Source organism: Macrotis lagotis, chromosome X (assembly GCF_037893015.1).
Source record: "Macrotis lagotis isolate mMagLag1 chromosome X, bilby.v1.9.chrom.fasta, whole genome shotgun sequence".
NCBI lineage: Eukaryota > Metazoa > Chordata > Mammalia > Peramelemorphia > Peramelidae > Macrotis > Macrotis lagotis.
The window spans coordinates 694,155,248-694,178,323 of NC_133666.1; the positions used below are offsets into that span (position 1 = coordinate 694,155,248).

The following is a 23,076-nucleotide window of genomic DNA, read 5'->3' on the forward strand; positions in this document are numbered from 1 at the left end:
AGTCAAAACAAAGTCTTGTTTGGACTGTGTCCAAAAGTGTGTCGTCCTGCTCCTGGAATCTCTTCACCTCTCCCCTCTTGGGAGGTGGGGAGTAGGCTTCATCAGGAATCCTCAGGAATTTTGGTGGGTCATTGTGTTGATTGAGTTCCAAAGTCTGTCAGGGTAAATTATGTGCACCAGCAAACAATGATTTAAGGACCCACAGTGTTCAATGATACATCAGGGATGACTTGGTTCCAGAAAATCCTCTATGGTCTGAGGAAGGGCTGCAGTTCTATTGTGTCCAACCCTTCCCTTCTCCCCAAACCTCTTCATTAGAAGCAAACTTAGACCTCCATGGAAGTCATAACAGTTTCTCTCCCAACCCAAATGTTACTGTTATTCATTTCAGGTGTATTGGATTCTTCATGACTCCCCTTGGAATTTTCTTGGCAAAGGTACCAGAGTAGTTTGCTTTTTCCTTCTCCAGTTTATTTTACAGAGGAGGAAAGTGAAGCAAACAAGGTGAAGTGACTTGCCTAGGATCACACAGCTACTAAGTGTATGGGGTCTTTTAAACTCGGTCTAACTCCAGGTCAGCACTCTATCTTGGCATCTCTGTAATATCATTTCTGGAGAAAGCTCAGTGATGGTGGATAAAACACTAGACTTTGAGTCAGGGAGACCTGAGTTCAAATCCAACCTGGACACAAACCTGAGCATGGCACTTAACCTCTGCCAGTGGGTTAACACTGGAAAAAGGAAATGGCAAGTCCCCATCTTTGGACAGAGATGGCCTGGTGTGGTCCACAGGATCATGAAGCGTTGAACACAAACAAGCCCTTGGGATTGAGTGGCTCTAACTCGTCCTATACGTGTTGGCAGTGGGGGTCTTGGGGGGCCTATAACAAAAGTGACTATATCAGACATTGAGAACCACACCCCAAGGAGATCAGGACCAGAACAACCAAATGGATTTAGAGCATCATATAGAGAACTCCCACCCCATCTGTCTCTGGACCAGGAGGCAGCCAGTCCCCAGAGAAACTGCCGAGTCTGCTCTGAGACAGGTCGTTTTGTTGGGAAGTCTTGGTGGGCTCCAAGCTCCGGTCTGTCTCTGAAGCCTCTCTGTTGCTCTTGGGCCTTCTGGGCCAAGTCCCTTCCCATGACAGCCCCCCCCCCCAACAAGCTTCATGTACGCCAGGTGCTATGTTGGGTGTTGGGACACTAGAGACGTAAATTAAATAGTACTTGCCTTCAAGGAGCATGAAATGGATGTCACAGAGGACAGGCCGATTGGACTAGATCACTTGGGACACTTGTAAGGGCAGGAGAGTACAAATCTGGGATGGAGGCAGATTGTAGTCTTTCACTACCAAGCAGAGGAGTTGGCATTTTAATCTACAGTGGGAAGGGGCAATGGGGAGCCACTAAAGATTCTTGAGCAGAGGAGTGATGTGGTCAGACATGGTCCCAACCTGGCAGCTGGGGGGTGGGGTTGGGGAATGGAGAAAGGAGAGACCATAAGCAGTTGAGGATGGGGATGATGACTGGTGGTTGGGACACCAAGAGAAGGATGGGGGCAGATGTGAGAAATACTAAGGGGGCAGAACTTGCCAAACTTGCCAATTGATTATGGAAAATGAGTGACAATGAAGGGGGCTCACTCCAAGGTAGGAACCTAGATGAGTGGAAGAATTGTGGTGCCCTTAGAAGAAGCAGGGAAGTTGGGAAGAGGGAAAGATAGGGTGTTCTAACAGACCTTGGGGAAAACGGACCCCAAACTGGTTTCCCAGTCTAGGGGGAAACACCAGGGCAAGGATGCAGACTCCCACTTCTCTGAGTAGAAAAGTGGTCAGTCTCTGGCCCCCACCTCCCCCCCCCCCGGGCTGGAGAAGGGAGCAGTGGGGGAAGAGACTCTTCAAACATGTCTCCAAGTCTTCCTACATCCCAGGGCTAGACAGAGCCAAGTGGTCACTTCTGTCACACTGACATATGGGGCATTGTGTCTCTCCAACTGCCCTCATTATGCCCCTTTTACTGCCCATGAGCACATGCTCCAAAGGGAATCAGAAGAAAGAGTAGACCAGAAACCATCCACACTATCGTTTGATTTGTTGTTGCTGCTGTGCAGTCCTCTCTGACTCTTTGTGACCCACTTGAGGTTTTCTTGGCAAAGATGCTGGAGGGGTTTGCCATGTTCCCCTCCAGCTCATCTGACAGATTGGACAGGAAACTAAGGCAAGCAGGGTGAAGTGACCTGCTCAAGGTCACACAGCTGGTAAGTATCTGAGGCTGGATTTGGACTCAGGACTTCCTGACTCCAGGCCCAGAGCTCTGTCTACTACAGTATCACCCTGCTATCCAACCTTTATCTTTATTTGGAGTGGGAGGGGAATAAGACCTAATTGCTAGTTATCTTCTGAATCAACCCTCAATGTCCTACAAATCATTTACCTCCAGCATGAATCCCTTCTGTGCCCACTTGGTCTTGCCCAGGACTTATCTGTTTGGGTCTGGGAACTCATGGGAAGGGTCCCTTGCACCCCCCACCTCACAGGATTCTGATGAGGAAGGGGCTTTGTAGAACTCAATGTGTAGATGTTGTCCCTGTGGGTTGGGGTGGCAGGTGCCCAGTGCTTAGCACTTATTAAACATTTTATAATTTATTAATTCAGCAGAAAAATACACTGGACTTGGAGTTAGCAGTCCTGAGTTCAAACATTTACATCTGTAAAATGGTGAGAATATCAACTGGCTCCAGGGGCCATGGGGAGGGTTCAGTGATTTGTTATAAACCTTCCAGAGATCTGGATATGGGGCTGTTTTGGTGTTGCTAGAACCTGGTGCCCCTAGCTCCTCTTCATTTCTTTTCTCTCTCTCTGATTGTCTTCTCTTTTCCTCATCTCTCTCTCCCATCTCTTTCTCTCTACCTGCCCCTCCCTCCCTCTCTGTCTCTCTCTCTGTCTCTCTGTCTCTCTCTGTCTCTCTGCCTCCCTCTTCTGCTTCATGGATGCCAGGCAACCTGGCATCATTTACTCAGAAATCTCATTTATTTGCTGCCTGTGTTTTTCTAATGGGTTTGGGTTTGCCCTGCTAGAGGGCAGCTGGTTTGGTTACATCCTGAGGCATTGTTTTCTATAAAGGAGTGGCCCTTGGCCTTTCCCCATTGGGTAAAGGACAAAGAGAACCTCTAGTCATCTGGCCCTGGTCTCCACTCTCAGCCCCTGGGGAAACACTCCTCTCTCTCTCTCTCTCTCTCTCTCTCTCTCGCTCTCGCTCTCGCTCTCGCTCTCGCTCTCTCTCTCGCTCTCGCTCTCGCTCTCGCTCTTGCTCTCTCTCCTGTCTCCTAATCTCTGTCCTCATCTCCTGTCTCCCCATTTCCTGTCTCTGGGTGTTCCTTATGCTCCTTCCTGGGTTTCCTTCCTTTTGTGCCCGTGTTATCTCATATCTATCCTTGTATATAGTTTGTATTTATCTACCTGGGTCTTTGTTGTTTCCCTCTGTAGATAGGGAGTTCCCTATGGCCAGGTTCTCTGGCTCTCTGGTATCTTGCAGAGGGCCAGTGCGGAGGTGATGGTGCTGATGATTGGGAAATTGCCTAGTAATTTTCTGCCATAGATGTCACCATTTTGACTGAGGTGTTGGCCAGTGTCTGTGTCCTGAGGCCATCTCTGGTGGTGCCACTCCACAGAGCATCTTTGGATTTTGGGGGTTTTTGTGGGTTTTTTTAAGAGGCAGTTGTGTAAGTGACTTGCCCAAGGTCACACAATTAGTGAGTGAGGCTGAATTTGAACTTGTGTCCTCCTGACTCCCAGGCTGATGCTCTAATCACTGTTCCACCTAGGTGCCCCGGCTTTTTTGTCTTCGACTGGGAATGATGACACCAGAAAGGTCACAAATCCCCCTGGGGTCTAGGATTGCCATTATAGCCTGGACATCACAGTCCTCTAGCTGGGCAGAATGCTATAAGGCAGGGGGTACAAAGGTCAGGGAACACTGGCACTGGGTCGTAACAATTTCCATGACACCCCAGGATACCAGGGCAGAAATTCAGAGGAATTCACTCTCATGGTCCTAGCCCAAACTGGTCAGAATAGATCTGCCTTCCTTCCCAATGGCTTCTCCTTCTCTGTCCAACAGTTCCTGACCCCTCTTTGCTCCATGGGAGAGTCCCAGAGAGCCTACTGACCAATTCCTTACAGGGTCCCCCAACTACAGCCCTGGCTGGCTGCTGAAGCCCAGCTACGGCTAGCCTGGGAGGGCCCTTGCATGTGCTGAGTCACTGTCCTCAGAGATGGAATGACCACCCATCTCCGGCCAAGAGCTCAGACCAACAGCTGCAGTGGGTGCTGTCCTCATTGCGAAGGGTTCAGCTTCCGTGTCAGCTGTGGGTGGTGGACGGCAGCCTGTCTGCTATCCAGGCCAGGCCCAACCGCCCGGGGAGACTGTCCCTGACCACCGGCTCTTCAAGTCCTGCTTCCCACACTCTGGGACTCACCAAGCCAGTCAAAGTCCGTTCTTCCATTTTCTCGAACACCAAATGAATGTGTGATGGGAGGAAACACAGCCCCCTCCCCCCAGGGCCATTTCAGAGGGGTCAGTCAGCCAAGCAAAACGGGGAAGACTGCCCAGCAGCAATGTGGCATTCTGAAGAGAGCCTGTTCAGGGGGGTGCTTTGTCCAAGTCACTTTTATTCTGAGCCTTCTCTCTTCTGGGACCAGGGGAGAGAGGAGAGGGGAGATATCCTAAGGCCAGGCTGTCCTTCCCTCCCTCCTTCCTCCTTCCCCTGTTACACTAGCCCGGTGCCTGCCATGTAGAAAAAGGCTTGGACAACAATGAAGGTCAAGCCAGTGGCCTTCCTCCAGTCATCTCTGCCTTACTGGTCCCCTATTCTTGTCTGCTGTTGGAAGGGGGTGGAAAATAAGCTGGGGTCCTGCCTTGTTCCCTTTTCAATTAATATTGCAAAATAATATTGAGAATCCTCGAGTCATTTCCTGTCAGAATAAAGAAAACCAGATCAGTTCTTTAACTAGGCAAACCAGTTTTTATTAAGTGCCCACTATGACCAGGAACTGGGCTAAATACTTTTCAAATATTTTATTTGTCGTTACAACCATCCTAGGAGGCAGAACGCTTTTATTTTATTCCCATTTTATAGTTGGGGAAACTGAGGCAGAACAGAGGTGAAGTGATGTGCTCTTGAACTCAGATGTTCCTGACTCCAAACCCAGCACCCATGTCCTGCCCTAAGTCCTTCCCCTCACCTTTAACAAAGAATACTTTCTATGAGCAGACTGGATAGAAGTTTAAAAAGGAGCTAAGCACCTACAAAATGACCTGGCGGGTGCCTTCCTTCCATGGTTTACCTCCAGTTCATCCCTCTCTATCTCTGCCCAGTCACCTGCCTCTTGTTGCCCACCTTGTCTCCTCCCCACATTCCAGAGCATTAGACTGGGAGCCCCCTGAGGGCAGGGACTGTTTTTTTGTCTCTCTCTCTCTGTGTCTATCCCCACAGGGCCTGGGACATTGTCAGCATAAAATAAAATGTTTATTGGCTTGACCCAACTTTAATTAAGGTCATTACTGATCTCCACCCTTGCCCAAGAGGAGCCTCCAGCACTAGCTGCCATTTTGAATGCCAATCTTTCTGTTAGATGAATCAAAATCGTGACCTGAACTTTTTTTTTTTTTTAATTTAAGGCAATGGGGTTAAGTGGCTTCACACAGCTAGGTAATAAGTGTTTGAGGTCGGATTTGAACTCAGGTCCTTCTGACTCCAGGACCAGTGCTCTAACCACTGTGCAACCTAGTCGCGCCCCCCCCACTTTCACTTGATGTTTTATTATTCTGTGGGATGCTGTCTTTGTTGGGGAATACTAAACAAAATCAACAATGTTGTGGAAAGAGGAATTTTCCAAGGTGGGAGGGATTTATGACCCTTTGGACTTGAGATCTCTCAAAGCAGAGATGATATTAGAATTAATTTAATTCTCCAACCAGAGGAAGAAAAACAAAACAAAACAAACCACACAGAAGAAAACCACCCCTTCCGAATCTGATGAACACTTTATTAAAATGATCTCATGGATCTCTTTCCCTTAATCCTAATCCGTCATGCCAAAAATTACTCATTTGTAAATCTGTTTAACAAAACACACATGTAAAATGCTAACCTGACTGTTCCCTACTGAGGGGAGGGGGGTGGGAAGGGAGGGTGGAGGGACATTTTGTACCTTAGAAATATGCATGTACAAATGGATGAAAAGAAATTTTAAAAATTGATTGGGGGCGGCTAGTTGGCACAGTGGATAGAGCACCAGCCCTGGAGTCAGGAGGACCTGAGTTCAAATCTGACCTCAGACACTTAATAATGACCTAGCTGTGTGACCTTGGGCAAGTCATTTAACCCCATTGCCTTGCCAAAAAAAACTAAAAAAAATTGATCAAATTAGCCTCTAGATGGCTCATTTTCTGGCATTTTTCTTCTACAGTGGAGGGAATGTGGACTAAGCAGCTTGGGCAGAGCAGTTACGATTCATTTTCTGGGGCACCCCATGAAAGGGAAACCCCAAAGCTTCAGAAAACAAGGAGCGAGATATTGGTCCCATAGGAGGAGGTAGGGTCAGTGATGACACAGCTCAAAGGGGAGCTAGAGTAAAACCACTCTCCCCAAGAACCCTTCCTAGAGTGATGAAAGAAATGATTCTGCCAAGAGAAACTGAAAAAGAATTGCAAAAGATGACCAAGTCCTGGGCCAGTAACTGAAAACCAGGGACCCGGTTGGCGTTGATTCTTGTCCCTTCATTGCTTCTCGCTGAGTGCAAAGCGTACAGAAGACCTGATGGGGAAGGGAAGAGGTGGGCACTCACCCTCCCAGGGTGGCAATGAGGACAAATGAGATAAAAATTGTAAAATGCTTTATGCCCTGGAGTTTGTCCCTATTTTACAGCCAAGGAAACTTGAGAGAAGAAATTAAATGATTTCCTCAAGGTCATACGGCTAAGAAGTGACTGCGGATGGATTTGAACTCAAGTCTTTCTCCAGAATTACCTCTCTCTCTCTATACACTCTACCCCTCAGCTACCCCATACATGAGGCCTGAAGGTTACAGAATTTTGACTCTGGAACTACAAAGAGCTATGAAGCCAGGCCCTGGCAGGTCCAGTCAAACCAATACAAATCTATTATAACTTACCATTTGCTAGGCTAAGGGGTGGAGATAGAAAATCAAAACCAAATAAAACCTAGTCCCTGCTTGAAGGATGATTGGGGGGAGACAATATACAAACACCCACATACAAACCAAATACATTGAAAATATAGGGGTAGCTAGGCCCTGGAGTCGGGAGGACCTGAGTTCAAATCCAGCCTCAGATACTTAATAATGACCTAGCTGTGTGGCCTTGGGTGAGTCACTCAACCCCATTGCCTTCCAAAAAACCAAAAAACAATGTATTCAGAGTATATGGGAGATAATCAAGAGAAGAAAGGAAGATCAGGAAGGGTTTCATTTATAATATGACAATATCTCTTGAATACACCCCCTTTCTTTTCTCTGTCTCTGCCCCCATCTTGGTTCAGATTCTCATCCCCTCGCACCCAGACCATTGCAATAGGCTGTTGATGAATCTGCCTGCCTCAGTCTCTCCCCACTGCAGCCCATCTTCCACTTGGCAGCCAAAGTGATTTTCCAAAACCACAGGCCTGATCATGTCACTCCCTCCTCAATAAATCCGTGTCCCCCAATACAAAATGATGTCTTATCTTTTCCTTCCTTTCTAGTCCTTTTACCTCTTACTTTGCAATCCAGTGATGCCAGCTTCCTTCTTTTAATTATTATAAATGGAATTGTTGGTATTACCATAATGCCCCCCCCCAACATCTCCATCTCCAGATACTACGCTTTCTCTGCCTGTCCCCCAGGCTGGAACACTTTCTCTACCTGTTTCTGGGTCCTGGCTTCTCTGATCTTCTTGGAGCCCCTAGAGGAATGATGCTAGCCCTGGTAGACTCTGTTTAGAGCTACCTGCATGTATCTTCTCAACTAGTCTCTGGGCATCTTCTGGCCTCTCTTTGGGTCCCCAGTAATTACTCGAGGGTCTACCCCAAAGTAGGTGCTCAATAAAAACTAATCAATTGAACTACTCTTCATTCCACCATGCCAGCAGAGAACTGAAGAGGAGTCTGAGACTACAGCTGCATTGATGGAGAGCGAATGGATGGGGTCCCTGTCTGCTCAGGGGGAGGGGGTCCCCACATTGAAGAGATCTCAGGGCTAGCCAAGCCTCGAAGCACCCAGAAGTCAAGGGTCTTTAAGGCTGCCAAAACCTCCTGATTTATCTCCACACAAATCATGTCTTTCTTCTGGTTTTAGATGTCATTTTGGGACAGGAGATCTAATTATAAGTTGTTTACGATTGCAGAAAAAATCATAATTGAATTTTCCCACAGACAAGGCAGTGGTCCGTGGCTTTTGGCACAATGCCTACAGAAGCAAACCCCAACCAGGAGGAGAATCTGCCTTGTGAAAATGAAAGACACAGAAAGTAAAGTATGAGCACGAGCCTAAGAACAAACCAATATTTCTTGGAAATTGTCCACTACTCATTCCTGTCTCGCCATGAAGAGTGTAGCTTGTTGAGGTGTAAAAAAGGGGAACCCTAGTCTGAAGAGGGGTGCAGAGATAACTTGGACTGTCCAGAAAGAAGCTCCTTCAGTCTTTTCTTCCAAAGAAAAGGAGGTCTCTAATTGGCTTGTGTCTTCTCTACTTTTGACCACATTGCTGGGCATCCAAGAGGCTCAGTATCTCTGTGGAGGTTGTTTCCATTTTGGGATTACGGTCTAGACCAAAAAAGACATGGATACTAGAGGCAGTTACAATGAATGGAGACAGGAGACGTGCTCTCCGATCCTGCCTCTGACACTTGATGTGTGGGTGATTTTGGCTAAGTATAATTATTTCTGGAAATTAGGTACAAATGATAAACCTCACATATAGACTATTATTAGGAAGCTTTTACACACCCTCCCAAACAGACTTCAACTTTTTTTTTTTTTTAGGTTTTTGCAAGGCAGTGGGGCTAAGTGGCCTACCCAAGGTCACACAGGCAATTATTAAGTGTCTGGGGACAGATTTGAACTCAGGTTCTCATGATTTCAACTTTTTAAAGTAAAGGTTTTATTTCTTTTATTTTGTCCAGACTTTGTAAATGGGATATTTCAAATGTAACTTATTCTCCTAAAACCAAAGCCATAAAATAGTCATCAAAAACAGTTCACTTTGTAGAAAGAGATAAAATTAAATAAAAATATTAAAATTAAAAATTAAAAGTTAAATAAAAATAGGTCTAGGCCACACATACACATAAAACTGAAGAAGTGAATTTTGATCGGTGAAAAGCTTAGGCTTTCAAGAACTGGTGATTTGGTGTGGCTAAGTGGTGCAGTGGATAGAGTGCTGGCCCTGGAGTCAGGAGGACCTGAGTTCAAATCCGACCTCAGACACATAATAATGACCTAGCTGTGTGACCTTGGGCAAGTCACTTAATCCCCATTGCCTTGCAAAAAAAAGAGAAAAAGACTGATTTTGCCCCCTTACAATAAGTATATACAATGGCATTGGCTCCTGCCATTTAATCTGTAGTAAATCAATAAAAGTGTCTCAGAGACCTGTGGAAGGGTTCGGAGAGCTGGTGCTCTTGGTCTCAGAGGCAGCAACCACCCCAGCCTTCTTTCTAAGAAGTCAAAAAAAGTCCTCTTCTTGTCATCAGAACTCAGACTTGAAGGGGGCCTCCTCCTTTCAGTGAGTGACTGGAGATACTCTAGTAGATGCCTGCTAAGCTAGAACCCCCAAATGATCTCCTCAGTGGTTTCTGGTCTTGCCAATGACCAGCAGGTTGAGACATTTCTAAAAGTAGTACTGGTCAACAGGGAGTTTATACATTGGCATCATATTGGTAAGGAGAATGGTTCAGGGTATAGAAGTAGCTACAGAAAAAGCTTGTTTGCAGAGCAGTGGGAACTCTCCCAAACTGAGCTATAGTAGAGGGACTCCAAAAAACCAAGGCATTACTAGTGCATCATGGGGAGCAATGATGGCTGTGGCCATGGCTGGTCTTCTCTGAAAGCCTTGGAAGAAACATGCTGATGTAAAGCATCTTTGAGGTACCACCTCACACCTCTCAGACTGGCCAATATGACCAGAAAGGATAATAATCGTTGTTGGAAGGGTTGTGGCAAATCTGGGACACTATTACACTGTTGGTGATGCTGTGAACTCATCCACCTTTCTGGAGAGAAATTTGGAACTACGCCCAAAGGGCAACAAAAATGTGCATACCCTTTGACCCAGCAATACCACTACTGGGTCTATATCCTGAAGAGGTGATGAAAAAGGGTAAAAACATCACTTGTACAAAAATATTCATAGCAGCTCTGTTTGTGGTGGCAAAGAATTGGAAACTAAGTGAGTGTCCTTCAACTGGGGAAATGATTTAGCAAACTATGGTATATATAGGTGATGGAACACTATTGCTCTATTAGAAACCAGGAGGGAGGGGAATTCAGGGAAGCCTGGAAGGATTTGCATGAACTGATGCTGAGATGAGCAGAAGCAGAACACTGTACACCCTAACAGCAACATGGGGGTGATGATCAATCTTGATGGACTCGCTCATTCCATCAGTGCAACCATCAGGGACAACTTGGGGCTGTCTGCAATGGAGAATCCCATTTGTGTCCAGAGAAAGAACGGTGGAGTTTGAAGAAAGACCAAAGACTGTTACCTTTAATTTAGAAAAAAAATCTGCTATCTTATTCTCGGATCTTGCTATCTCTAATACTTTAGGTTTCTTTCTTAAGGATATGATTTCTCTCTCATCACACTCAATTTGGATCAGTGTCTACCATGGAAACAATGGAAAGACTAACAGACTGCCTTCTGTGGGGGGTGGGGGGAGGGAAGCAAGAATGGGGAAAAATTGTAAAACTCAAAATAAATAAATAGAAAAAGAAACACATTGATGGGGTCTCATGGCTTCTGACCCACATGCAGAGTTTGTTTTGAAGCCAGGGTCACATATGAGGGGTGCTCTGGTGTCCACATGGATGCCTGGGACAGACTGAACAGAACAGAGACAAAGGAAAAGAGGATTCCTTTGAGAATCCTCATAGGCTTTTTTTTTTTTAGGTTTTTGCAAGACAATGGGGTTAAGTGGCTTGCCCAAGGCCACACATCTAGGTAATTATTAAGTGTCTGAGGTCGGATTTGAACTCAGGTACTCCTGACCCCAGGGCCGGTGCTCTATCCGCAGTGCCACCTAGCCACCACCCCCCACCCATAGGCTTTTAATGACCTCAGATTTCTTTTCTTTTTTTTTTTTTTTTAAGATTTTTCAAGGCAATGGGGTTAAGTGGTTTGCCCAAGGCCACACAGCTAGGTAATTAGGTGTCTGAGATCGGATTTGAACCCAGGTACTCCTGACTCCAAGGCCGGTGCATACCATTTGACCTAACAATGCCACTATTAGGTCTATATCCTGAAGAGATGATGAAAAAGGGTAAAAACATCACTTGTACAAAAATATCCGTAGCAGCTCTGTTTGTGGTGGCAAAGAATTGGAAATCAAGTGAATGTCCTTCAATTGGGGAATGGCTTAGCAAACTGTGGTAAATGTATGTCATGGAACACTATCATTCTATTAGAAACCAGGAGGGATGGGAGTTCAGGGAAGCCCAAAAGGATTTGCATGAACTGATGCCGAGTGAGATGAGCAGAACCAGAAAAACACTGTACGCCCTAACAGCAACATGGGGGTGACGTTCCACCTTGGACTTGCTCATTCCATCAGTGCAACAACCAGGGACAATTTTGGGCTGTCTGCGATGGAGAATGCCATCTGTGTCCAGAGAAACAACTGTGGAGTTTGAACAAAGACCAAGGACTATTCCCTTCATATCAGAAAAACAAAAAACCTGATATCTTATTCTCAGATCTTGCTATCTCTTCTACTTTGTTTCTTCCTTAAAGATATTTCTCTCTCATCACATCCAATTTGGATCCATGTATGCCATGGAAACAATGGAAAGACTGGCAAATTGCCTTCTGTGGGGGGTTGGGGGAGGGAAGTAAGATAAGGAGGAAAATTGTAAAACTCAAAATAAAATCTTTAAGTGAAAAAAAAAGGCACGGATGCCAATGATGTCATGGAGGTAGCATTGACAAGACTTGGCTTTAAATCTGGTGGTGGATCAGGGTCTGGGGGAGTGGTGGGGAGGTTGGGAGGGGGGGATAGAAATGTTATCATGAAGACCAGAAGAGCTGAGGAGAATCCTCATCCCCTAAGAGAAAGGCAGGTCTAGGACAGAGGCTCAGATAATTCGTTTTTCAGTCAAGGGGCTTGATACTGCACATCCCTGAGTTCAGAGGGCTGGCCCAAGAGATCTTAGTGATGTGACTCTAAACAACTTTGGAACTCTCAACCTCAGATTCCTCATCTGTAAAATGGGGGTGCCTACCCATTTCCTTCATGAGCCAGCACAGTGACTCAATGACCTGCCACCAAGGGGCCTCCTGCCTGGCTGGGGCTGCTGAGAATACCCGGCTCCAATGCTGCTGGTGAAATGGGGGGGCCCTAGGCCTTACCCTCTGTCCTGCATAGACCCCCAGGCACTGTCTTTTGTGCTCCCCTCAAAACTTAGGGGCCACTGAATCTGGTTGCTCTCCTACAGGAGTGAAGCCCTCCAGATCTGCCAATCTTGCCATTTCTACGTGCTTGCCCCTCTGTTCCTCCTGCTGAGAGCTTTGTTGGAACTTGTCCTGGTCAAGCTTGGGGGGCTCCCGAAGGGAAGTCCCTTCCCCAAGGTCACATCATGACCAGGACTCTGTAAGGGTCCCAAGGTCACCTCTAATCAACACATCTGAAGAGGACAAGGGCGTCACCCAAAACTTTGAGAATCTTGATGTTTCCAGGCCTGAGGTCTTCACCTCCAGAGCCCCAGCTGTGCTCAGTCTGAGTCCATGGGGGCTGCCTGCTCTGGGTTTGGGCCAGGAGGCTCCCCAGCCCTGTGGCCAGTCAGAGCAGCCAGGGGCTATCATGGGCCTTGGCCAGTCCCCATCCCGAGTGGGCTCACATCTACATATGTGGAGATGGTTTGAGGAGCTGGGCCGACATGACGCCCTCATTCCTTCCCTTCCCCCAAAATAAAATTACACCATTCACAATCCCTTTCTTATTTGTAATCACCAGCTCCCTGGTATCTGGTGAGTCCCATGGCCCAGTAGAGGCTCCTTCAGAGCAGCCCTCAGATGTAGGCAGGAGATGATGGGTAGGGACCTAGTTTAGGTCCAGCCAAGGACTCCGACCTGGTCTCCCCCGTCAGCTTCCACCCCACCAGTAAAGGCTCTGGTGTCAAGTCTCAGTGCAATGGGGGAGAAGAGATCCTGGAAGACCCCGGCCTTAGGCCTCCAGCCCTATCCTGAAGGGGCTGGCAAAGAAAGGCTGGCAGCCCCTTGGTGAGCTCCTCCTGCCTGGGAAGAGGGCTTGGCCAACCTGCAGAGCAGATGGGACCAGCAGAGTCTACTCCCCCGTTGAGGGCTAGGCTCGAGGTCTTAGAAGAGGAGAAACATGGCCCTGACCAAGGAGCCTGGGCCCAGGTCAACAGTTCATAGACGGAGGACATCCGGTGGGCACCAGTCTGCTGGAAGCACGAACAAATTGCTGCCCTGCTCAGCTTCTCTCTGGGTAAAACAAGGCATTGGACCCACACTTGCCAAGGTCTGTCTGGCTCCAACACTCTAGGCTCTCCCCCCAACATTCTAAGGCCTTGGGCCCCCCAACCCCCTTTAGTGACCTTTCATGCCATCTGTGTGTGTGTGTGTGTGTGTGTGTGTCCCCTCCTAGGGAGACTGAGCAGAGCCCAGAGCCCAGCAGCAGCCTGGAGAGGGGGCCCTCTCCACATCCCCCTGGCCCTGTGCTGGCTCGGCCTCTTCCCCACTGACTGGAGACAGGCTCTGGGGGTGGGGGTGGGGGGTAGGAAAAGCCCAGCAGGAGGTCTGGCTGAGTTTTGTATCCAATGCTGTGTTCATTTATTTCATACTTACAAAAAGAATTGCCCGCCCCTTGTCCCTTCCCAGAAAAACGGTCTCTTTTACAAACATTTAAAAATTAAAAACCAAATGAGGACAGGTTAATTTTGGTACAATTATTGAGCAACATAGCTGTCATAATTCGAGTTGCAATGTCCTATGGGTGACAAGTGTCCACGTGCCCCATAGAGAAATCCTGATTATTGGCCAAGGAAAAGTCCTCTCTCCCTAGTCGGCTGAGGCCCTGGGGGAGGCAGCCTTCCTCTCTCAGGGAGTCTCTGGCTGTGCGCACCTTCTGCCCTCTGCGTGGCCTCCAGGGCTGAGCCGTGGAGCTCATGGGGCCCCGTGGCTGCCCGTGGCTGCAGGCGCCAAGGCCGCTGGGCTCTGGAGGGCTGTGCTTGTTGCCGGGCCGGGAGATGACCGCCTCCCTCCTCCGCCTCCCCAAGTTCATGGCAAGTCCCCCGGAGCACATGGGGAGTCCCCCAGCCCGGGGAGCGGCAGTTCCCTGCAGTCCCGGGCCCGTCTGTGTCTGGAGGTCATACACCCCCCGCCGTGGTCTCCGTGGACAGAGATGACCCCTGGCGCCGGAGGCCCTCCCGTGGCGGCCGTCTGTCCATCAGCAAGCCGTGGCTGTGTCGGCGGGTAGTGCCGAGAAGCGGTAGGCCACGTCCAGAAAGCCAGAGGCTGCTACTTGTCCCTCAGGATGTCCAGCTGCTCCTGGTACTCTGTGAATAGTCGTTGGAAGCGCAGGTTCTGCCCGATGACCGGAAGCAGCTCTTTGAGGAGTTCTCGTTTTCGTAAGCCCTGCAGGCGGAGACAAGAGGGTAGAGGTGGGGTGGGGTGAGGAGGGCCTCTCAAGGCCTCACCTCCTCTCTCCTGGTTGGTTACCCACGGGCTCCCTGTGGGTAACTCCCCAGAGGGAAGTGAGAAAACAGAGACAAGCCAAAAGCCTTTTAGGATGAAGCTGCCGTGCTAAGAGGCATGAGGCCCGGGGGGTGGACGTCTGGTGGACGCCAGCCTATGACTTCTCTGAACCTGTGACGAGCTTGTGCCCATTCATTTCTCTTACTGCTTTGGAAGCCCTCTAGAAGGGAAAGGCCAGGTCCAGTCTGGGCACAGGAGGGGAAGGTTGACCCTGGATCACTGTTGTCTCCTCTAAAGAGAGGTGCTGTCTCTCCCCGTTTCCAGGATCTTTGATATCTGGTTGAGGGTGTGGTCCTTCAGGGTCTCCTAACTCCAATTTATCAATGACAACTAAACACCCACCCTCTTACTTGGGGATCCCTGCTCACCACTTTTGTTCTGATATTGCCAGGGCAAAAGCCCAGGGGGAGGAGCCCCCTGCCCCATTCCAGAAATGAGCCTGGCCCATAGCGGGCGTCTAATCAACACTGTGGACTGACAGGCAATCTCCAGTTTGCTGACATGTTTCCCAGGACTGGACAGGGTAGGTGAGTGGCCCAGGGTGCCCCACTGAGGGTGCACCTGGATTCTCTCCATACAGTCTACAGGAGATTTGTTGTTTTCTTGGCATCTGAACATACTTAAGCTGACTCATAAAGCTTGTGGTCCACTGAGACACTCAACTGTCCCCCCCAACCTCTATTTGTGAAGCCAAGGGACAGACCTGTCCTTTATCCTTTTTCTTGCACCTTGATAGATAAACACATTCTAGGTGACTGGGACTCTTGAATCCCATCAGCTGATGTGGGAGCCAGTGCTCTCAATAACTGGGTTGTCCAAACACCGAGTCCAACCTCCCTTCTTAGCTGGCCCACAGGCCTCTCTGGGCCCTGCCAGGGCTCATCTTCCCCTCCTCCTGGCTGGCTCTGAGTCTCCTGTGAAGTCCAGAACCTACAACCAAGCGGGCAGAGCCCAACTCCAGGCTAGCATTTCGATGGTCCCTGAAGGTTTGCCGAGAACTTTCCAGACTCGCCATAAACCAGGAAACAATCCTTGGGTATGCCTCTGATCCTTGGGCTGTATCTCTCCAAGAGTGGCCGTCTCAGGACCAGCCCAGCTGTCTGTCCGTCTATAGCTGGGTATCTGTGTTCTCTCTCCACCCTGCTGGTTCTAGACCACAGGCTGCAGCTTGGTAGTGCAGGAGATAGAAAACTACTCTTGCTAGCTGTGTGACCCTCTCCTCACCTATAAACTAATATGGGCCATTTCCAGGGGCAGCCCTCCCTAGACCCCCCCCCCGGGTTCTGGTCGAGAGGCCAGAGGGGAAATGGGCCCAGAGAACTCCCCACGCGCAACATCCTGGTCTTATTGGCAATGACTACATCAGGTGGTCTGTTGGGCAGTGTCCTAACTAGGGACCTCTCCTCAGGAATGGGGAGAAGACTCAAGTCCTCTGGCTCCCATCAGCTAGCACTCTGCCAGGGCCTCTTCTTCTGCATCCTTTGGAGGAAAAACAATTTTCCCCCAAACAGAAGTTCTCAGGAACGAAGTGACCCAACCGCCCCCTCCTTTTACAGATGATGAAACTGAGGTGCGGGGAGTGATGGACTTTCTCATAGAAGAGAGGAGTTCTTTGGGGGCCTTGGCAGGATCTTGTGAGCCAGAGGCGCCCCTCCTCTTGCTCCACAGACTTCTTTTCCACCCCTTCACTTCCCCAGTTTCCCCTCCTCCACTTCCTCCAACTCCATGCCCAAGCTGCCCATTGTACCCATAGGGATCTCTCTGAGGGAGCTCCCCAGCAGCAGGGTCTACAAAAGGCTCCCCTCATTAACCATCCTGGTGAAGAACATGGGACCTTACCACCACTGTGGATTCCCACTGACTTCCAGTCGAGTAATGGACTGGCCCCAGCAAATCTTTGCATAATTCTCGTAGCCGATATTCAAACCCTGAGTGTGAAAGGAGGACAACACACTGAAGTGATCCCTGGATATGCAACTGGTTCCCTCCCCCCAGAGGTAGGGATGGGGGCCTGGTGGCTCCAGAAATTCCCCAAAATGGTAGGCAGGAAAGGGAAACTAGAAAGAGCCACCCCTCCCCCAGCTCCAGTGGCTTTCTTAGCAAAGTGCCATGGCCTGGGATCCTGGTGTATTCTCTGCTCATCCCTTGCTCCAGGAGCCAGGGCAGCAGGCCCTAAGGAGGCCCTTGTTTCTCAAAACACAGGTCTAAGAGGCTGCTCATGTTGGGATCAGGCTCCAATTCCCAACTTGGGCTCTCTTCACACTCTGTCCCCAAGTCCAGTCCTCCCAGTGGATGGGGCCCAGCTCACCTTCATTAACTAGGTACCGGGCATAGATGAGGAGCCAGTGGCGATACTCGTGGCTGGACTGCAACGTCAGTGCTGCTGCCATCTGGCTCTCCAGGTAGGCCAAGGTGGTTTCTTGTTGGACCAAATGAGGCACGGAGAACATCCGAGTAGCTTGTCTTCCTGAACTGCAAAGGCAAGATGGGGGGCACGTGATGAACCAGGCCCTGGGCCTGACCCGGCAGTCAAAGAGGACAAAGGGCAGACAGCTGGCTCTCAGACCTGCCCAGGAGGTGAGTGAGGCCTATCACCTGGCACCAAAGCACAAGGAAAGGCAAGGTGGGAAGGGGACACAGATGATTAGAGAGAAGGGCTAGAGTGAGCAGGACACAAGGAATACTGGGGGAAGTGAGGGAAACCCCTCCCTGGCGCCCATCTGCCCACTTGCTCACTCACTCGTTTACTCATTCATTCACTCACACTTGTGTTCATTCATTCAGTCTCTTATTCACTCATTGGTTCATTCACTCACTCATTCCCTTGTTCATTCCCTCACTTACTTGTTCACTTACACCCACATTCACTCACTCTCTTGTTCAGTCACTTGTTCACTCACTCATTCCCTCACTCTTTCATTCACTCACTCACTCACTCCCTCCCGTGGTGGGCATGCCTACTTGGATGTGCGTCCCTGGATTATGGCGAGGGGTCCGGAGCATAGCATGGCCTCCTGGGACGGTAAGCTGCTCCTGTAGTCTGCACACTGGGCTAGGGAATCTTGCTTGTCAGAAACTAGATTCCTGGAGGGGGAAGGAAAAAACCACTGAGTCCTGGATGCCCGAGGACCCACAGGCAGCCAAGACGTTACAGCGATGCACTCGGGCTAATTTTCGTCTTATTATTGAGTTAATTCGTTTTCGTTGGACTTGGGTCAGAACCCCTGTCCTAGGGATAAGAACTGTCCCCGGACACGGCTCTTAGAGAACTGCCAGGCACCAAGTGGTGACAGGATTGCCCAGGTCAGGGGCAACTGCATGGAGGCCGGCCCCATTTCTACCCGCTAGGGCGGTTTCTCTGGTTCCCTGAAAGCCCTTGCCTAGAGCCCTGTTGGAAGCTGTGGCTCGGGTACAAGGTGTAGTCAAGACTCCCTCCTGACAAGAGGCTCCCAACCAGAGAGGGGCCTCTCTTGGCAGGAGGCCCAGCAAGGGGCTGGTGGGGGAGAGGGAAGACGACATCATTCTGTAAACTCCAGTCTTTCTGGCTCTCTAATGCTTCCCAACATCCTTCTTTGCCAGGGAAGCACTGCTGATGGTATCCCATTATGCAGATGAGAAGGAGGTTTCTCTGGCCCTATATCCAACCCTTGTGAAGGAGAACAGGCCAAGTCTGCCATTCATCCATTCCAGCTTTGGGGGCAGGCCAGGTGGATGGCAGCACAGAATCCTCTCCAGACTAGGCGGTGCCTGCTTGGGAAGCCCCTGCACCATTCTGCAGCTAGCTGCCTCTGCTGCTCAGCTGGGGCCTCCTCCATGACCTGCTCTTCTCCTGAGGGGGTTCCCACAGAAGGGGGATGACCAGGTGCCAAGGTCAGGTTGATTGGGGCTCATTATCAGGATCCATGGTCATCCCACTAAAGACATCTCTGGGAGGTGCAGCCACAGATGGGGCCGATCTGTCCCTATGTACGCTCCCTGCGTCAGAGGGTCCTGATGAGCAAGGTGCCTGGTCCCCTGCTATTTAAAGTCACAGGGACCCCACTGCCTGGGAGTTCTCCTGTGAGATGGGTGGGAAGGGGGCCTGAGCCACCTTTCCAAAGACATTTGGCAATGAGCAGGTGGGGGAGCCACAGGTGCCTGCTGGGAATGCATTTGTCTATTGGGGAGAAGGCCCTGCACAGGACTCCTCACACGGGCCATACCAAAAGGGCACCAGAAACCCTGGACCAATGGCTTTGGTATGGCCGTGAAAGGTCCTTGTGGTTGGAATGGAAAGCACTGCCATCAAATGCTGCCCCTTGTCCCAAGTTTCAGAAGGGCAGGGATGACAACCACCCTTTGAGAAATGAGGGAGGAAGCAGTGACCTGCCCAGGAGCAGACGGCTCAGTGACAAAGACATTGGAGACTGGCAGCCAGGCACCTCCTACCCAGTCCTGCCAACACCCCAGCACAGATTCTCAAAGATTATTTTCAGGAAGCAGCTCCCTCTCATCTTCTGGGCACCCCAGAAGTATCTTCCTTACAAGAAGTCCTGGGAGACGGGTGGCATAAATGTTCCAGCCAGCCAGGAGGTGACTTACTCTAGATCCCACAGACCAAAGTCGGTGGCAGAGCAGTCACTGCAGTCACAGGTGCTGACCAGGGACACCTCCCCACCTCCAGTCTCTCCACAGAAAGCAGGAAGGGTTGACCCACAACCACCTGCACAAGTCTGGCCATTGCCCCAGGGCTCAGTTTGCAAGGATTTGACTCCCTGACCCAACTAAGCCTGCTGACGCCTCTCCCTCCAGGCTCACAGGAGTGACAAGGGCAGGACCCAGGTGGGTCTACTCACCATGTGGAGAGGGCGGGGTTGAAGCAGTAGGCCTTCCCATCAGACAGATTCATCACTGGGATGCCATGCTGGGTCAGCAAGATCTGGGAGACAGTCATATCACTTCCTAGAGAGAAGACCAGAAGGACGATGTGTCCATGGCCAAAAGGACCCAGACATGCCCTGAAGACGTTTCTCCAACAGAAGCAGTTGACCAAGTGGTACTTCCCATGGTAGTTCACATTCTGAGTTGATCATGTAGGTATCAATTATTGTGCCCATTTTATAGATGAGGAAGCTGAGGCCAGAGAACGAGGTGATGGATAGAAGATGAGTCCCCCCACCCCCTGAGAAGCTGACTGGTCAAGTATGAAGATCACAGCAGAGAGGACCCCAAGAGGCTGAGGTCAAGGTTTCCCCAGGACTAAGTGAACCAAACTGAATTCTCATGGGCGCTGGGGCCTTCTCTCTTTGAGGCCAACCATACCCACTCCTCCAAGGCCCTCCTCTGGACCCCCTTCTTGTGCCTGTTGTGTCCGGGGCTGAGGAAGGGGGAGGTCAGAGGACAGGCCAGGTGGCCAGAGCCGCCATGACTCAGAGCACGTTTGGAGATTCTGGGAGGCTGATTCCTGGCTGCTCTCATCTGGGGCTACTGTTCAATGCAAAGGCAGCCCCCCCTCCCCCTCAACAGCCATTGCTGGAAGAGGTGGATGAGGCCACCAGCTTTCTTTACCTGATAGAATTGTCTGCAGAGATTCATCTTTGATGACGACCACTTGTTTATGGACATCCCTGTGAAAGGAAATGGGAACAATCAGTTTCTCCAAAGACAAATCTCACCAATGAGAGGTGAGCATTTGGGCCCCTCGACCAGGCCAAGGTGGGGGCCTGGCACAGGACGTAGTACAGCCTTGGCAGAGGAAATGACTTCCCAGTAAACACTGATTCTGTCTGTGCTATCAGCAATCTTTGGCAAGGCCACAGCCAGAGGCCCAGATCCTACCCCAGGAAGGAGGCTCAGAAGAGTCGGTCCCAGGACACGGAGCTAGAAGAGTCCCCAGACCAACCAGTGCCACCTAGAGGGGAAGGCCAGGTTCCAGACCAAAGGAACACATGGGATCTGGATCACCTCCAGGGCCCCCTGCCCCTCAGAATATGCTTACAGGCTGGGGTTCCAGAGGCCCCATGCTCATTTCAAAAACTCCCCAACTCAAGTACTGTACTCATCTGAAAAGAACCCTTACAAGAATTCTCTCTGAAAGGGAAGAAAAACAAACAGAACTCCAAAAGTCATTTCCAAAACTCATCTTATGAAGAAGTGTCTGGTTGGCTAAGGGGGTGCCCCAGTGGGAGGGAGGCTCCCAGATGTCTACAGGGCTGGGGGAGCAGCCTGGCTCCCAAGAGTCTCTCCCACCTTCTCCCAAAGGCCAACTCTGCTTTCCCAGGCCACAAACTCCCTGATGTGCCCTGGAGGAGGAGCTAGGCTCCCAAGGGCCAGGGCTAGGCTCGGGCACTCACCACACAGACAAGGTGGCAGCAGAAGTGAGGGCCATGATGTAGGGCCCGGTGCAATGGAGCGTGGAGACAGGGGAGTGCAGGACGATGGGAGGGAGTAGGCGCCGGCCACAGGCGGAGAATACTGACAGGGTCCTCTTCTCACACGCAGCACAGACCACATCGCTGGAAGGAGCCAAGGGGAAGCAGGCATCAATGGCAGGGACAGCCTAACTGGGCCCAAGCTTGACGCCCCACACTGAGCTAAGGAGGAGAAGCCCATCTTGGGGGGGTGAGGAAGGGGAGGAGAAAAACAGGGAGGGAGGAGGATATGGGAGAAGAGGCAGGGAAGAAGGAAGGAGAGAAACCCGTTTACATCAAGGCCGGTTCTTTCACCAGGCAGCAGCAAAGCTCTTATTTATAACTGGCCTGAAGGTTCATGTGCATCTGGGCAGGTGACTACGGTCGTCACCTCCCTTTTATAACTCAGTCCTTAGATCTGACACCCCAAGAGATGTGGGGCTGGGCCCTGACAGAGCCTGACTGGGGTAGGGGTGGGGTTGAAGTGCATCTGAGAGATTCCAGACCTTTCTCCAGTCTCTCTTGCCCTGGGATAGTCTACGGGTGCTCCAAAGACTCTCAGGTGACCAGAGGCAGTGAAATGGGCAATGACCCTGTCAGCACCAGAGGGAGTGTTGGCCACCAGGCTGTCTGGTCCACTCCCTTCCTTTGGCCGAGGAAGACCCTGGTCTCAGTTTGCTTCCTAACTCCTGCCCAACCAGGAGAAGCCTTTGAGAAGCAGAGGTCTTACTGGGAAGGGAGGTCACGAGTAAAGTAACAAAAAGTGGCCAGCACCAGCCTGCTAGAGAGATCGTCTCTACCAGAATGGACTGTGGTCTACTCCAGGGAACAGGGTCTGCCTGAGAAGCGACCCTGAAAGTTCCCCCACAATGAAGGCAGCAAGAGTTTTTGGTAACCTCACTTTGCAGAGAAGGGAAATGACACTGGAAGCAGAAAGAACCTTGGGGGTCACCTCAAGGATCCAACCACATCATTTGAGCAGGAAGCTCCATTTGTGGAGCAATATATTGTGGTCACTTAAAAAATCTTTCTGTGTTTGGGACCTAGTCCAAGAGGTAAAATGCCAAGGATCTCTGGTCTCCACTGGCCACCTACAGAACCCTGCTCTTCTCTTGAATAGACCATATTGGACCGCACCATGCACTATGCTTTAGGAGCAGGGAGCAGGGATCTCTTGGCCAATCCCTGGTCCCTCCTCATCCGAGGCATCAAGAGACTGGAAACCAACCAGACGTACCTGAATAAAAACCCACCTCTGCCTATAAAGCCCATGATCTAGTGTGGCTCCTATAGCAAAGGAGAGCCTGGTATAACCAAGAGCTGCCGAGCCCATCCCTATCTCCCTTCTTTCTCCTGCGGAGGCAGGAAGATCTGGTCATTGGCATCCCTGGCTCCATGCTTCATTGCCACTGCCCCTGCTCCACACTGGTGCCTCCTTTCTAAAGCAGTTCTTGGGGTGGCAGGGTGAGCTGGAGTGGGGGTGGGGTAAAGGGCCTAGGGGTCAGTGCTGGAGCTGGACCCAGGTTCCCAGGTCAAGGGCTCACCAACTTCCTGCTGCAGTGAGAATCCGGCTGGTCAGCACCGTCTCCCACTCTTTTCCTTCCCGAGTACACTTTAAACGGCTCAGCTTCAAGCCTCCCACTGCGGTGACCTCATTGTCCACTTCAATGTACAGGGAAGGGTCAGAACTCACCT

At 50.3% G+C, this 23,076-nt stretch overlaps 1 protein-coding gene across 4 annotated transcripts in view; it reads right to left on the reverse strand.

Annotated features, from left to right (window-relative positions):
• Window positions 1–14,040: 14,040 nt before the first annotated feature.
• The window catches only part of HIRA (histone cell cycle regulator), an 84,250-nt gene continuing 75,214 nt past the window's right edge, over window positions 14,041–23,076 (reverse strand). For all 4 annotated transcript variants that reach the window (XM_074206463.1, XM_074206462.1, XM_074206465.1 and 1 more), the window contains 8 exons: window positions 22,926–23,074; window positions 21,325–21,486; window positions 20,540–20,598; window positions 19,828–19,933; window positions 17,954–18,076; window positions 17,301–17,464; window positions 16,832–16,920; window positions 14,041–14,872 (listed from right to left, as the gene is read on the reverse strand). In XM_074206463.1, coding sequence (XP_074062564.1) covers window positions 14,756–14,872; window positions 16,832–16,920; window positions 17,301–17,464; window positions 17,954–18,076; window positions 19,828–19,933; window positions 20,540–20,598; window positions 21,325–21,486; window positions 22,926–23,074 — 969 coding nt within the window. In that variant the 3' untranslated portion in view covers window positions 14,041–14,755. The remainder of the gene's footprint in view (window positions 14,873–16,831; window positions 16,921–17,300; window positions 17,465–17,953; window positions 18,077–19,827; window positions 19,934–20,539; window positions 20,599–21,324; window positions 21,487–22,925; window positions 23,075–23,076) is intronic.